Source organism: Phacochoerus africanus, chromosome 5 (assembly GCF_016906955.1).
Source record: "Phacochoerus africanus isolate WHEZ1 chromosome 5, ROS_Pafr_v1, whole genome shotgun sequence".
Classification (NCBI taxonomy): domain Eukaryota; kingdom Metazoa; phylum Chordata; class Mammalia; order Artiodactyla; family Suidae; genus Phacochoerus; species Phacochoerus africanus.
This window is the reverse complement of record NC_062548.1, coordinates 91906614-91924010: the sequence shown is the minus strand read 5'-3', so window position 1 is coordinate 91924010 and position 17397 is coordinate 91906614. Positions and strand designations below refer to the sequence as shown.

The 17397-nt window shown below is 40.2% G+C and overlaps 1 protein-coding gene across 4 annotated transcripts in view; it reads right to left on the bottom strand.

Moving 5' to 3' along the window:
* Positions 1-17397, bottom strand: part of ASB3 (ankyrin repeat and SOCS box containing 3) — a 114887-nt gene that overhangs the window by 39827 nt on the left and 57663 nt on the right. For all 4 annotated transcript variants that reach the window (XM_047782090.1, XM_047782093.1, XM_047782092.1 and 1 more), the window contains exons 4-6: positions 14970-15082; positions 14251-14386; positions 10889-11066 (exon numbers count right to left, since the gene is read on the bottom strand). In XM_047782090.1, coding sequence (XP_047638046.1) covers positions 10889-11066; positions 14251-14386; positions 14970-15082 — 427 coding nt within the window. The remainder of the gene's footprint in view (positions 1-10888; positions 11067-14250; positions 14387-14969; positions 15083-17397) is intronic.

Here is a 17397-nt window from a genome sequence, read left to right as displayed (position 1 = left end):
TGACAAACAGAATTCTCAAACGTGGAACAAACAAGAACAAATTCCCAAGGAAGTTTTGTTATCAATTTAAGCCTCAGAGTATAACTTCACCTAAGATTTATGATTAAATAAACAATCAATGGAGTTCCCGTTGTGGCACAGTGGAACTTCTGACCAGGAACTATGAGGTTGCGGTTCAATCCCTGGCCTCGCTCAGTGGGTTAAGGATCCGGCTTTGCCGTGAGCTGTGATGTAGGTCGAAGACACAGCTCGGATCTGGCATTACTGTGGCCGTGGAGTAGGCCAGCAGCTACAGCTCCAATTAGCCCCTAGCCTGAGAATCTCCACATGCCGTGGGTTCGGCCCTAAAAAGACAAAAGAGAAATAAATAAATAAATAAACAAACAAACAATCAAGAGTTAAGAAAAATATCATTTTAAAACCCAAGTATTTTGTTAAATTAAAGAATTTGTGGAGTTCCCTTCGTGGCTCAGTGGTTAAGGATCCATGAGAATGCAGGTTTGATTCCTGGCCTCGCTCAGTGGGTTAAGGACCCAGCTTTGCCATGAGTTGTGGCATAGGTCACAGACACAGCTTGGTCCCATGTTGCTGTGGCTATGGTGTAGGCCAGCAGCTGCAGCTGATTCGACCCATAGCCTGGGAACCTCCATATGAGGTGGATGCAGACCTAAAAAGCAAATAATAATAATAATTTGTTTAGCGTTTCTTACATGTAATAAATGTGTTAATTTTTTTAAATGATTAGACGACTTATACTTGATTACAAATATCTTTAAGGAAATAGTAAAATACCATGCCACCTAGTGGCATAGCAACGCAATTGCAGATTTTTTTTCTTTCTGTGTTTTTAGGGCCGCACTCTTAGCCACAGCCACCAGCCCACACCAGAGCCACAGCAACGAGGGATCTGAGTTGCGTCAGTGACCTACACCACACAGTTCACAGCAACGTCAGATCCTTAACCCACTGACTGAACTCATGTCCTCATGGATGCTAGTCGGGTTCTGTTAATCGTAATTGTACCTAGTGCTACAGTGAATATTGGATTGCTTGTATCTTTTCTAACTGCGATTTTCTCCAGATATATACCCAGGAATGGGATTGCAGGATCATATGGTCGTTCTGTTTTTAGTTTCTGAGGAACCTCCATACTGTTTTCCATAGTGGTTGTACTAATTTACATTCCCTCCAACAATGTAGGAGGATTCCCTTTTCTCCACACCTTTCACAGCATTTCATTGCTTGTAGACTTTGTGATGATGGCCATTCTGACGGTGTGAGATGATACCTCATGGTAGTTTTGATTTGAATTTCTCTAATCATTAGCGATGTTGTGTACTTTTTCATGTGCCTATTGGCCTTGTGTGTTCTGTCCATTTTTTGATTAAGTTGTTTGATATTGAGCTACATGAGTTGTTTTATATATTTTGGAGATTAAAATCCCTTGTCAGGGACGTCCCTTGCTACACGTTGCAAATACACGAGGCCCGAGATCAAACCCAGATCCTCATAAATCCTAGTGAGGTTTGTTAACCACTAAGCCACCAGGGGAACTCCCAGATTTTTTTTTTTAAACTACATAAGCATACTCAGCATTAAGACCATTTCGCTATTACTTTTGAAATTAAATAAAACTAACAATAGCTATAAAATTATTATTACAGGATTATGATTCTAAGTACTTTAAACATATATTTTTTAAAACTGTTTGGTGCCAATTTATGTTAAGATAGGCTGTCATACTCTCATATCTATGACCAGGTTTAATAACTTCTAAGATTCCTAGAACTTCCAATTTTAGGAAGTTCCAACTTTCTTTGAGTCTTTCTGCCTCCAGAAAATAAAAAATTTTATGGAAATTTCTGGCTAAGGAAGAAGAGTAACAGAAACAAGCCAAAGTATCGGGGTGAATTTAAAATCAGACAAAGAAAAAAATCCAGTCAAAGGGTTCAAGATGTGGAGAACAACCCAGCCCAAATGAAAGAGAAAGACTCAACTCCAACAGAGATCACAAATTCAATAACTTTCTGGGGTCAGGGAGATAACATAAATAAGCTGAAGAAAGCCATTGGATGGGTACCTAAAGATGCCTAAGATAAAACTGGAAAGGAGTAGGAGAGTAGCTACAGCTTAACAAGTCAGAGGGAAGACAGACGTAACACCCCGAAAAAGCCACCGAGGCCACTCTGCCTCACACTTTTAGAAAAGTGCAAGATTAAGAGTTGCTGGAAATGGAGTTCGCACTGTGACTCAGCGGTAACGAACTTGACTAGTATCCAAGGGGATGCAGTGTCACGAGACACGTTTCTACAATATTTTCTTAGCCTCTTTGCTGAAAATTCCATCTTGTCCTGCTTTAGTTTGCCCTATCCTCCTGCTTAAAAAACAGTCCCAGTGCTGGTAAATGACTTAAGCTTAAGAAAAAAGAACTAAAGGCATAAGTTATTCATAGGGTCAGCTGAATGAGGACATAATGCATTAGTCTAGGCACCCAGGACTTGAGCAGATAGGCATGCCATTTGTACAAGCATGATATGTCCTCTAAAGAATAAGAGAAAGAGGAACCTCATGGCCCCAAGTGGTTTATGAGCAGTTATTTAGCAGAATATGCATTAAAGCAAAGAGAACCAAGGTGCAAACCTAGGCACCCAGGGTTGCCATAGATAGGCATGCCATTTGCGGAAGCACAGTGATGATTCTCTGGAATGCTATGCATAGACAGCTAACCCAAGCTTCCTCAAATGCTAATGATTTTTAAATGCCTAAGAGTCAAAGTAAAAGCTTAACCATCTACCATCTTTTAAAATAATAAAAGAACTTATACAGGTTTGCAGACAAGATGGCAGAAGAGAAGGGGGACACGCTCGCCCTCTCCCACAAACACAACAAAAAAAGCACATCTACAGAACAAATAACTCACACAGAACAGCAAGCAATCTCTGACAGAAGAACCTAAACTCCAATAACGGCAAGAAGTTCGTGACATTACTAGGCAAAACAGGAGAAAAGAGGAGAGTGAGAGAAGGTGAACCCGAGCTGGACAGGCGCTCCCGAAAGGGAACTGAGGAGGAGAAAGGGATCCCGCACCCTGGAAAGTCACCTACACAGGGGAAAGATCAAATGAACCAGAGGAATCTCCAGATGCAGAGAAGAGTGTAGCAGTAAGTTGGAGTACGGAAAAGCCGATCAAGAACCGAACGGACCATCTGAACTACAGGCAGAGTCACCAAAAATTAAGATGCCTGGGTGGGGGCTGGGCACCAAATCCTCGGCTCCAGAGGTTAGTCCCCGGGAAAGGGCCGGGGGACGCCTGGGTGGGGGCTCGGCACCGAGATCTTGGCTCGAGAGGTTAGTCCCCGGGATCAGGCTGGGGGGGCGGGGCGGAGCGGAAACTGCTTGGGAGGTCTAGAAACCATTTGATGGGGCAGAGACTGCCTGGGAGACTAGAAAACAAAGCTGTCGCAGAGGAAGGGAGCAATACTCTAGGGGCGGGGAAGTGGAAAGCCACATCAGAGGGAACCTGGGAGAAGAGCCTGGTCTGCGCCCGTGCTGGGGAGGGGAGAGAAGAAGGGGTGGGTTCCCATAGAATACCCCCCATGCCACAGCAAGCTTACAGGCCCTCTAGCTAGCTGAAAGCTGTGCTTCCCAGTGCATCCCCTCTCCCCACCCCCGCCACCCCCTACACTCTCGCCGGACCTGGGGCTGCCTGCCATCCCGGAGGGCTGGCCTCAACAATTGCCTGAGCCTACCACCGCAGGGGCTGTCCCTGCACAGGCCTGATTGCCTTTTGGAGGAGCTACACCTCCGCAGAGCAGCACCAAACACCACCAGCCCCCGAGAAAAGGCCTGCAGCCCAGAAAAGCTAGAACAAGACTAGCCAGGCCGTGAAAAGATCAGCCTAATTCTCGGATGGTCTTTCTGAGTTGGGCTGCCCTGGGGAAGAGCCTCTTGGATTTCCAATGGCCCTGCTACCCGCCCAAGCCCCCCAGGGGGTGCCGAGCTATAGCAGATCAGCTGCATAGGACTGCCAGCTCCAGGCAGGAACCACTGCAGCCCAGAAAAGCTGCAACAAGCCTGGCCGGGCCGTGAAAAGATCTCAGATGATCTTTCTGAGTCGGACTGCCCTGGGGAGGAGCCTCTTGGTTATTCAGAGGCCCTGCTAGCCGCCCAAGCCCCCCAGGGGGTGCCGAGCTATAGCGGATCAGCTGCATAGGACTCCCAGCTCCAGGCAGGACCCCCTGAGCCCAGAAAAGCTGCAACAAGCCTGGCCGAGTCGAGAAAAGATCTGCCTACATTCTCAGGTCGCCCTTCTGAGTTGGGCTGCCCTAGGGAAGAGCATCTTAAGTTCTCAGTGACCCAGATAGCTGCTCCAGCCCCCAGGGGGTGCTGCACTCCTGAGGAACAGCTGCCCAACACCACCAACCCCCTGAAAGAAGCCCACAGCCTAAAAACACCAGAGCAAGCTCTGCTTGACCAAGTGACATCTGCTACCATCGTGGTGTGGACCTCCGAGGCCTGTCTGCCCTCAGGAGGTCCTCCTTTGCTTCAAAGAGACACTGTTAGCCCCATCAACACTCCAGAAAAGCCACATTGCCTCAAAAAAGATTGACCAACAACGCCAGCTCTCAGGAAATATTCCACGGCAGTGACAAGGCAAACACTGCCCGATAACGGAGAGTACAACTCCCTCAGGAGAAAGAAAACAACAAGCAAGATGAAGAAGCTGAGGAACCATCCCCAGTCAAATCAACAGGAGAACTCACCTAAAACAGTCAACAATGAAACAGATCTCTGCAGTCTGACAGACCTGGAGTTCAAAAGAGAAATAGTGAAAACACTGAAGGAATTAAGAGAAGATATGAACAGTAATGCAGATACCCTCAGAAAAGAACTAGAAAATATAAGGAGGAGCCAAGAAAAATTAGAACATTCAGTTGCAGAGATACAAACTGAACTAAGGGCAGTAAAAACCAGAATGAATAATGCAGAAGAACGAATCAGTGATATGGAAGATGGAAGAATGGAAATCACCCAATCAGGTCAGCAGACAGAAAACTAAATAAAAAAAAACATGAAAGCAATATAAGAGACCTATGGGATAATATAAAGCGGGCCAATCTACGCATAATAGGAAATTCCAGAAGGAGTAGAAAAAGATAAGGGGATGGAAAATATATTTGAAGAAATTATCGCTGGAAACTTCCCAAATCTAAAAGATACTGGGTTCAGGATACAAGAAGCACAGAGGGCCCCAAACAAACTGAACCCAAACAGACCCACACCAAGACACATCATAATAAAAATGGCAAAAGTTAGTGATAAAGAGAGGATCCTAAAGGCAGCAAGAGAAAAACAGAGTGGTACCTACAAGGGTACCCCCATAAGATTATCAGCTGATTTCTCTACAGAAACACTACAGGCCAGGAGGGAATGGCAAGAGATATTTAAAGTGCTAAAAGGAAAAAATATGCAACCTAGAATACTCTATCCAGCAAGAATATCATTTAAAATAGAAGGGGAAATAAAATTTTTTCCCAACAAACAAAAACTAAAAGAATACAGCAACACAAAACCCAGGTTAAAGGAAATATTGAAAGGGCTTCTCTAAACCAAAAAGGAAGGAAAGGGAAGAAAAAAGAAAAGAAAAAAAAAAAGAAGAAGAAGAAGAGGAAGAACTAGGACTGAGGAAACCGCAATCAGAGAGCAGTCACTCAAATAAGCCGGCATACAGATTTAATCATGAACAGGCCTCAAACAAAATAAAATTAAAAAGAAAAAAATAAAAAAGAGTCATCAAAACCATAAAATGTGGGCAAGGGATGTTAGGAAATAAATCACCCTTTTTGTTTGTTTGTTTGTATGTTTCTCTTCTTAATTTTAATATAGTAATGAAGTGTTTGAACTTACAGGACCATGAGGCTAAAACACACAATTATGGGAAGGGGTTAGCATACTTAAAAAACAGGGCAACCACAAGCCAAAACCAAATATTGCATTTGCAACAAATGAAAAGAAAAAATACACTCAAGCAGATAATAACAGGAGACCATCCAACCAAAAAAAAAAAAAATAGAAAGGAAGAACGGAGAACCATAGAATCAACTGGAACACGAGGTTCAAAATGGCAATAAATAATCATCTATCAATTATCACCTTAAATGTCAACGGACTGAACGCCCCAATCAAAAGACACAGAGTGGCTGAGTGGATAAAAAGGCAAAAACCTTCAATACGCTGCCTGCAAGAAACTCACCTTAGGACAAAGGATACATATGGATTGAAAGTGAAAGGGTGGGGAAAAATATTTCACGCCAATAGACATGACAGAAAAGCAGGAGTCCCAACACTCATATCAGACAAAATAGACTTTAAAACAAAAGACATAAAGAAAGACAAAGAAGGACACTACTTAACCATTAAGGGATCCATCCAAGGAGAGGATGTTACTATTGTCAACATATATGCCCCAAATACAGGAGCACCCAGATACATACAACAAATATTAACAGACTTTAAGGGAGATATTGATGAGAAGACAATCATAGTAGGAGACCTTAATACCCCCCTCACATCAATGGACAGATCCTCTAGACAGAAAACCAATAAAGCAACAGAGATCCTAAAGGAAACAATAGAAAAGTTAGACTTCATTGATATCTTCAGGACACTACATCCAAAAAAAGCAGAATACACATTCTTCTCAAATGCTCATGGAACATTCTCAAGAATCGACCACATATTGGGACACAAAGCTAACCTCAATAAATTTAGGAGCATGGAAATTATCTCAAGTATCTTCTCTGACCACAATGCCATGAAATTAGAAATCAACCATGGGAAAAGGAAAGAGAAAAAACCTACTGCATGGAGACTAAACAACATGCTACTAAAACACCAATGGGTCAAGGAGGAAATCAAGAAGGAAATTAAAAACTACCTTGAAACAAATAATAATGAAGACACAACCGCTCAAAATCTGTGGGATGCTGCGAAAGCAGTGCTCAGAGGGAAATTTATAGCAATACAGGCCTTTCTCAAAAAAGAAGAAAGATCCCAAATGGACAACTTAACCCCCCACCTAAACGAATTAGAAAAAGAAGAACAAAAAAGGCCTAAAGTCAGCAGAAGGAAGGAAATTATAAAGATCAAAGAAGAAATCCATCAAATACAGACTCAAAAAACAACAGAGAAAATTAATAAAACCAAGAGCTGGTTCTTTGAAAAGGTAAACAAAATTGACAAACCCCTGGCCAGACTCACTAAAAAGAGGAGAGAAAGAACCCAAATAACCAAAATTAGAAATGAAAAAGGAGAAATCACAACAGATACAGCAGAAATACAAAAAACCATAAGAGAATACTATGAACAACTATATGGCAACAAGTTGGACAATCTGGAAGAAATGCACAATTTTCTAGAATCTTACAGCCTGCCAAAACTGAATCAAGTAGAAACAGACCAACTGAACAGACCCATCACTAGAAATGAAATGGAAGAGGTCATAAAATCACTCCCTACAAATAAAAAAGTCCAGGACCAGATGGCTTCACAGGTGAATTCTATCAAACATATAAAGAGGAATTGGTGCCCATCCTCCTGAAACTCTTTCAAAAGGTTCAAGAAGAAGGAATACTCCCAAAGACATTCTATGATGCCGCCATCACCCTCATTCCAAAACCAGACAGAGATACCACCAAAAAAGAAAACTATCGCCCACTATCATTGACGAATACAGATGCAAAAATTCTCAACAAAATCTTAGCCAACCGAATCCAACAACATACCAAAAAATTTATACACCATGACCAGGTTGGGTTCATCGCAGGTTCACAAGGATGGTTCAACATACGCAAATCAATCAGCATCATACACCACATTACCAAAAAAAAAGGCAAAAATCATATGATCATCTCAATAGACGCAGAAAAAGCATTTGACAAAGTCCAACATCCATTCATGATCAAGACCCTCGCCAAAGTGGGTATAGAGGGAACATTCCTGAACATAATCAAAGCCATTTATGACAAACCCACAGCAAATATAATCCTCAATGGGGAAAAACGGAAAGCCTTCTCACTCCAATCTGGAACAAGACAGGGATGCCCACTCTCACCACTGCTCTTCAACATCGTTTTGGAAGTCCTAGCCACAGCAATTAGACAAACCAAAGAAACAAAAGGCATCCATATAGGAAGAGAAGAGATCAAACTGTCACTGTATGCAGATGACATGATACTCTACATAGAAAACCCTAAGGACTCAACCCCAAAACTCCTTGAACTGATTCATAAATTCAGCAAAGTAGCAGGATATAAGATGAACATTCAGAAGTCACTTGCATTTCTGTATACCAGCAAGGAAATATTAGAAAAGGAATACAAAAATACGATACCTTTTAAAATTGCACCTCACAAAATCAAATACCTCGGAATACACCTGACCAAGGAGGTAAAGGACCTATATGCCGAGAACTATAAAACTTTCATCAAAGAAATCAAAGAAGATGTAAAGAAATGGAAAGATATTCCATGTTCCTGGATTGGGAAAATCAATATTGTCAAAATGGCCATACTACCCAAAGCAATCTACAGATTCAATGCAATCCCTATCAAATTACCCATGACATTTTTCACAGAACTAGAACAAACAATCCAAACATTTATATGGAACCACAAAAGACCCAGAATCGCCAAAGCAATCCTGAGAAACAAAAACCAAGCAGGAGGCATAACTCTCCCAGACTTCAAAAAATACTACAAAGCCACAGTCATCCAAACAGTGTGGTACTGGCATCAAAACAGACAGACAGACCAATGGAACAGAATAGAGAACCCGGAAATAAACCCTGACACCTAGGGTCAAGTAATCTTTGACAAGGGAGGCCAGAACATCAAATGGGAAAAAGAAAGTCTATTCAGCAAGCATTGCTGGGAAACCTGGACAGCTGCATGCAAAGCAATGGAACTAGAACACACCCTCACACCATGCACAAAAATAAACTCAAAATGGCTGAAAGACTTAAATATACGACAGGACACCATCAAACTCCTAGAAGAAAACATAGGCAAAACACTCTCTGACATCAACATCATGAATATTTTCTCAGGTCATTCTCCCAAAGCAATCGAAATTAGAGCAAAAATAAACCCATGGGACCTCATCAAACTGAAAAGCTTTTGCACAGCAAAGGAAACCCAAAAGAAAACCAAAAGACACCTTACAGAATGGGAGAAAATAGTTTCAAATGATGCAACCCACAAGGGCTTATAATCTCTAGAATATATAAGCAACTTACACAACTCAACAGCAAAAAAGCCAATCAATCAATGGAAAAATGGGCAAAAGACCTGAATAGACATTTCTCCAAAGAAGATATACAGATGGCCAACAAACACATGAAAAAATGCTCAACATCGCTGGTTATAAGAGAAATGCAAATCAAAACTACCGTGAGATATCACCTCACACCAGTCAGAATGGCCATCATTAATAAGTCCACAAATAACAAGTGCTGGAGGGGGTGTGGAGAAAAGGGAACCCTCCTGCACTGTTGGTGGGAATGTAAACTGGTACAGCCACTATGGAGAACAGTTTGGAGATACCTTAGAAAGCTATACATAGAACTTCCATATGACCCCGCAATCCCACTCTTGGGCATATATCCAGACAAAACTCTACTTAAAAGAGACACGTGCACCCGCATGTTCATTGCAGCACTATTCACAATAGCCAGGACATGGACACAACCCAAATGTCCATCGACAGATGACTGGATTCGGAAGATGTGGTATATATACACAATGGAATACTACTCAGCCATCAAAAAGAATGACATAATGCCATTTGCAGCAACATGGATGGAGCTAGAGAATCTCATACTGAGTGAAATGAGCCAGAAAGACAAATACCATATGATATCACTTATAACTGGAATCTAATATCCAGCACAAATGAACATCTCCTCAGAAAAGAAAATCATGGACTTGGAGAAGAGACTTGTGGCTGCCTGATGGGAGGGGGAGGGAGTGGGAGGGATCGGGAGCTTGGACTTATCAGACACAACTTAGAATAGATATACAAGGAGATCCTGCTGAATAGCATTGAGAACTTTGTCTAGATACTCATGTTGCAACAGAACCAAAGGTGGCGGAAAAAAAATGTAATTGTAATGTATGCATGTAAGGATAACTTGATTCCCTTGCTGTACAGTGGGAAAATAAAAAAAATTAAATAAATAAATAAATAAATAAATAAATAAATAAATAAATAAAAGAACTTATAAAATTAATTAAAAAAAAAAAAAAACCCTATATCCTGCACCTATAGCCCCCTCTTCACTTGACTTAATCCTGAAGAGCACAATAAAAGCAGTGTGGTTTCTTGAGGCAGCTCTCTTGGTCCCTGAGACCTTGATTCCCCCGGTTCCCACTTTCACTTAAGACAAATGTCTATGTCTTGTTTTATGTTAACTTTTTTCCTTAAGTTTCACAGCACCCGTTCTTCAGCCCCAACCTGCTGAGCTGGTCTCGGCAATGCAATTTTGATCCTGGCTTTGCTCAATGGGTTAAGGATCCGGCGTTGCCGTGAGCTGTGGCATAGGCTGGGATCTGGTGTTGCTGTGGCCCCCAGCTATAGCTCCGATTTGATCCCTAGCCTGGGAACTTCCATATGCCGCCGGCTCAGCCCTAAAAAGCCAAAAAAATAAAAATAAGAGTTGCTAGAAATGGCATGGGGGACAGTTGTAGGGGTAGATCTAATCACCCAGCACATTAGTGGAGAAGGAAATAGCAAGAATTACACCTGGAGGCGAAAGGTCTGGCTCAGAAGATCTATTCTGTATTATCTTTGAAATATGAGACCATTTTTATTTTCTGTTTATAACACTTACTTTATATGGCCCATTTGTGCAGCTGCATGAATAGGTAACTGCCAATTATCCTCATTACAGTAAAGATCAGGATCTGCCCCACTGGACAGCAAAAGCTCCACACATTTTGTGTGGCCCTCTTGAGCAGCAATGAATAAGGGAGTAGCTTTATCCAAGGCTTGACAATTGACATTTGCACCTAAAATAAAACATTTAACAGATAACTCTCATTTATGGAAAAAAACATGATACTTAACAAAAACTTCAAAGCAGCTGCCTTAATAGGTTTTCATAGTACAATGACTTTTCCCCCTTAGTGGATATTGTTGTTGAAACATAATTTTCATAACTTATGGTAATCACCTACATTGTTTTTACTTTTATGACAACAATGAAACAAGTGATTAATATTTTATAATTTATTTTTAAGCTAAAATGAAAATCTTTTTTTGAGTTTTTTAAATTAATTGTATTTTTTAACTAATAGTATAGTTGATTTACAATGTTGTGCCAACTTCTGCTGTACAACAAAGTGACCCAGTCATATATATATATTCACATTCCCTTTCTAAAATAAAATTCTTATTCAGTTAAGGGTTTCATTTCAATCCTTCCTCTGACAAGTACTCTGAGGGCTCAATAAGCAATCATTTAAAAAAGGAAAAATGCAAACGACCAAATACGGACAACATTTCTGATTGTTACTGAAAGGTAAGAAAAACCTCAATTGCGAGAGTTTATAAATGCCGCTAAGATTCAGGCTAAGATTTGTAAAAAAAAAATTCCAGTAGACATGACATACATGGAGGCTACACCTTTAAACTAATGTTGACTATACTCTTCATTACATCCCTTTTCTTCATGACTAGTGCATAACAAAGCTCACAATAGAAGGAAAAACGTCAATTTAAATGGATTTCTGAGCTGATTTTTAAAGCATAAATCTAATCAATTATTTACACATCAATGCATAAAGATGTGAAAAAGTTTAAAGTGACCTCAATTTCTGTGGTTTCAAAAAAAAAGCAGACTTCCTAAAACTTTTCTCATTGGCAAATAATGTGTTAGGTATGCTAAGTATGGTGTTAATACATAACCATGAGAATTTTTAAATTTCGGGAATACATCTCAGTGGAAAAATTATCATTATCAAGGGGGAAAAGATTAGTTTTTATTTAAAAGGATGTTCTATAAAGACTTCTTGGATAAACCAAAGCCCTGAGATGGGTAAAAACAATGCAAAACAAAAATGGTAAGTTAGAGTTATGGAACTGTCAGAAATTCCAACTGGATAGTCAACATGTCTAGATAAGTAGAATCTTATTGATTTGTATAAGATGATGCTCCACTATTGTCAGCTTCAGAAAGAAATGAACACTATAACTGAGAAAAGATTAAATCAAGGATGAAACCTACTTAACTTTCTTTTTAAGCAATGTTTTGGGTTTTTCTTTTCTTTCTATGGCCACAACATTAGGAAGTTCCTGGGCCATGGGTCAAATCACAGCTGCAGCTGCCAGCCTACACCACAGCCACAGCAACACTAGATCTGAGTGGCATCTGGGACCTACACTGCAACTTGTAGCAACACCAGATCCTTAACCCACTGAGCAAGGCCACGGATTGAACCTGCATTCTCTGAGGGACAACATCAGGTCCTTAACCTCCTGAGCCACAAAAGGAACTCCAGCAATGTTTTGTTTTGATTGACAATCACCATATACAGGAAAGAATAAGGGGGAGTTCCGGACGTGGCGCAGTGGCTAATGAATCCGACTAGGAACCATGAGGTTGCAGGTCCGATCCCTACCCTTGCTCAGTGAGTTGAGGACCCGGCATTGCCGTGAGCTGTGGTGTGGGTCACAGACCAGGCTCAGATCCTGTGTTGCTGTGGCTCTGGCGTAGGCCGGCAGCTACAGCTCCAATTAGACCCCTAGCCTGGGAACCTCCATATGCCACAGGTGCGGCTCTAGAAAAAGGCAAAAAGACAAAAAGAAAAAAAAAAGAAAGAATAAGGAACCAGTCATCGTAAGATTACAGGTAGAAAAGTTGAGAAAATGACAGATAATTCACTGAAAGTAAAGTCATTTTAAAGAGTTAAAAACATGTTACATTATAAATATACCTACATACCTTTTCAACTTGCTGTTCCTAACTATTCAGAGAGGAGAAGGAAAAAAAAAACATAGAAAAACAAAACAGGTGCTTAGTGTTCCAGGAGACAGGCTCAGCATGAGGAGCTACTAAACTGCAGTTTAACCTATCTTATTCTAAATATTAGTTACACACTAGTAATTGGAACATATAGCACTAGAAGTCATAAAGTGAAATTACAACATAGAGGAAGGTAGATAAGAAATCAAAAGTCTTGGGTCCAAGCCCTGATCTGCCAGGGAATACTGTCTAGATCTTTGGCAAGGCAATTAATGCTCAGGGTCTGGGATTCTTAATAAAATAAAAATACATGCTTGAATAAATGATTTGGGGATTCTATCAACTCTAAAGATTTACAGACTCAATATTTGTAACAGATATCTTAATTCAACACTTAATGTATGCTGGTTTCTTCTGCTTCCTACTTCAGCTTGAGTATTTGAAGGTTTGTAAGGAGAAAGCAGAAATAAGAAACTATATGCTCTGCTGTCTGAATAAATTTTGTTTTGGCAATTTATTAAAAGCTTAGGTATTATAGAAGATATGCGAAAAGCCCAGTTTTATTAAAAAAAAATTTCGTGCGGGCAAATCTGGTATATTTTCCATCTGCTCTTGACTGTCCATGCTTCATCAGGTCAGCACTGTGTGCACATGCAGTGTTTGGAAGAACTGAAAAGCCCTTACATAACAAACTTTTCTGGTCACAGAAATGTCACATTAAGCATGCTGAATGTGTAATGACTGTTGCTGAGAAAGCTTTAGCAGGTTTATGTTGCTATAACATAGTACAGTGTAAATATGCTTTGAAATAAACCTTAAATATCACACAATTGATCAAAACATACAACTCAAGGGGTTAATATACAAAGTAGCTATCTAACAAATGAATTAAGCCTATATCAAGTCTTAAACCCTAGAAAGCTGGAACCACTCAGGTCCCTATAATAAAGGACAGCCCTATTGATTCAACCTGCCAATAAACCTGTTTTAGTGAGATCATTATGGTCCTACTCAGATAAATTAGTAGCTGTGCATTGCATTATGCTAGTAATTGAGACTTAGTAACCAGGCTTGTAAGTTACCTTGTATGTATTCTTATTTACCACTAACATGAAACCATAAATTTCAGAACCTGATTTATATCTGGTCAAGAATTACTCTTTCTAGGGAACATTAAAAAGTTAAAACTCATGATCTTAACAGTGCAAAGGCTAATGGATTAGTCTTACCCGATGAAATAAGTATGCTCAAGCTTTCTAGCTTGCCATACTGAGCAGCCACAAATAAAGGTGTGATTCCAAAGTCATCCTGGCATTCCTTGTTTGCTCCTTTTTTAAGAAGTAATTTTATGATCTCAGCATTTTCCTAAGGCACAGATTCATATTTTAATAAGAAAGAAAATAGAAGATATCTCTTTTCTTATTGTTGTGTATGCATGTTTTCTATACTCGCTAAAGGGAAACTCTTTTTTTAAAGTATACCAGTGAGTGGGAAGAAAGTGTTAAACAATCAGATTATTTTGTACCTTTAGCTAGCCCACTAAACATAAACAAATGAAACACTGATCTCTAGGAATTATAATTCTTATAAAATCCTACAAAATTAGCTAGCAAGTCCAAACATTACATGTCATCAGTTTCTAAACACAGTGCTATAAATAAAATAAGCCACTGCTTGCTATCAATTTATATCCCAAATATTCTCATGGCCTCTTAACGCTATCAACATTTGAAAAACTTAGATAATCCTTGCAGCCCATAGCTGCTAGAACTACTAGAGCAGTTGGCTTATTCAGAATGATCATTAGCATTTAGACTGCCTTTTCTGTACTGCACTAACCATCATAAATCACAGGCAAGTAGGAAGCAAAAACTGTATAGAACTGTCATTTTTAAAAGGGTAAAACACACAATTTACATGGAAATGAAATAATAAATTCAGAGGTTACCTGAAAAGTAGCCTGGTGCAAGGTGTTCCATCCACACATAGAATGGGATCCATTAACATTTGCTCCATATCGGAGCAGCAGCCTTAACACATCTATCTGTCCATTTTCAACAGCTGCAATACAGTAGTCAAAAAAATTATTGTCAGTAAAAAGGTATGTTTGTAGGACTGGGCACTTTGGTGATGCTCTCATCACTTATCCGCCTTAGAACTCACAATACTGTGATCATTGCTATTAACAAATGAAAACACATACGTCCTCCTTATGCAATGCCCAAATATCACAATTGTCTTAGCAGAAACCCATTAATATATACATCTTTTGGGTACATATATAAACTTACTTTCAACTACATCTTAAAAGATGCCCAGGAGTTCCCGTCGTGGCGCAGTGGTTAACGAATCCGACTAGGAACCATGATGTTGAGGGTTCGGTCCCTGCCCTTGCTCAGTAGGTTAACGATCCGGCGTTGCCGTGAGCTGTGGTGTAGGTTGCAGACACGGCTCGGATCTTGCGTTGCTGTGGCTCTGGCGTAGGCCGGCGGCTACAGCTCCGATTTGACCCCTAGCCTGGGAACCTCCATATGTCGCTGGAGCGGCCCAAGAAATGGCAAAAAGACAAAAAAAAAAAAAAAAAGATGCCCAATGCCCAAATATCACAATTGTCTTAGCAGAAACTCATTAATATATACATATTTTGGGTACACATATAAAATTACTTTCAACTACATCTTAAAAGATAAACTAGAAGCAAGAGGCAAACATTTATTCTGATAATGGAGACAGTAAGTGCCTATTTTCTTAAAAATCCAACTGGGAGGGAGATGAGATGAACAGGTCAGAAGAAAGAGTACCAGTCTGGAGAAACAGTCCAAAAGAATTGAAAGACTTGCTATTACCATTTGACCACAAATGATAATAGTAACTGACAAGCAAGTTGAAAACACAATACTGCAAGTCTGCATCTTAAATATTTTCACCACCATAAAAAGCAATCAATGTTAAAATGTTCTTTTTTTTTTTGGTCTTTTTTTTGTCTTTTTGCCTTTTCTAGGGCCACTCCCACGGCATATGGAGATTCCCAGGCTAGGGGTCAAATCGGAGCTGTGGCCACTGGCCTACACCAGAGCCACAGCAACTCGGGATCTGAGCTGTGTCTGCAACCTATACCACAGCTCAACGGCAACACCAGATCCTTAACCCACTGAGCAAGGCCAGGGATTGAACCACAACCTCATGGTTCCCAGTCGAATTCATTAACCACTGAGCCACAACAGGAACTCCAAAGTGATGTTCTTTTATCAACCAATGACAATATAGTAAAAACCCTGCTTATTTCAACTAAGAGGGGACTCCACATAAACTTAAGTGTGTTGTGAAGCAAATGCATACTACTTAACTATATAGTACCTGAAACTTAAGGACTCCCAAGTTGCTGGTAAAGTAGATCGTTCAAAGGAATAATTTGCATGTTTACAGAGACCTAAAAACCGTGTGCTCTTTTACTAATTTCATCAAATATCTAATTTAACTCTAGCACTGGATATGTGTAGTCTAATATCATGCACATATAACAGTTTATAAATCCTACCTAGTAAAGATGAACACAGGTATAATGTTATTAAATTGATATAACAAACTAGTGGAGCTAAACTTTCCAGAATATTATTTAACACAAAACTTTGCTAAGAAGGTGGGCAATTCTGGAGGTGTTAGTGAAAAAAACAGAATGCAAGAAGAAAGCCTGATAGCATTAACAAAGTAAGTACGCACATATACACACACCATTAGCAAATTAGGTATACTGTGAATGCTGTAGTTATGAGACATTACAATGACTTCTTACAACTCTAAGTGTTCGGAAATATCAACATCTAAAAGAAAATAGGCTTCAAAATTATACTTCTGGATATGACAATATAACTAGCACCAAACTAGCCACAATGCTATAAAATTATTATAAGAGTAGGGAATATATATAAAGCAACTCTTTCTAGCATTAAACAAAAGGCAGAAGACTGATTCCTAAGGAAAGGGAATCACATGAGGTGAGTCCTGTGACCACCCTGGCTCTCTACCTGGGGACGTTTCTGGATTATGGTGCAGTGAGCTCAAGACCAAGCAGAGCAAGGGGAAGGTGTGCTCCAAGCACAGGAAACAGTCCAAGCAGAGTAGAGCAGTCTGCTAAGCTAAGAAGTAGGACATGAGAGTACAGGCAGTTGAAATAGGAGGGGCAAAGCTGAAGAGAAGAAAGAACTGTGAAGAGGGAGGGTCCTACTGTAGAAGTTCTCCAAGAATCCTCACCTGAGGTCTGGGATACACATGTAAAGGTAAGAGGAAGCTTACCAGAGAATTTCTACAGGGTAAAAAATGGAACAGAGCTAAGTAGAGGTCAAACAGTGCTGAGGGGCAATTTCTGGCTTAGTCAG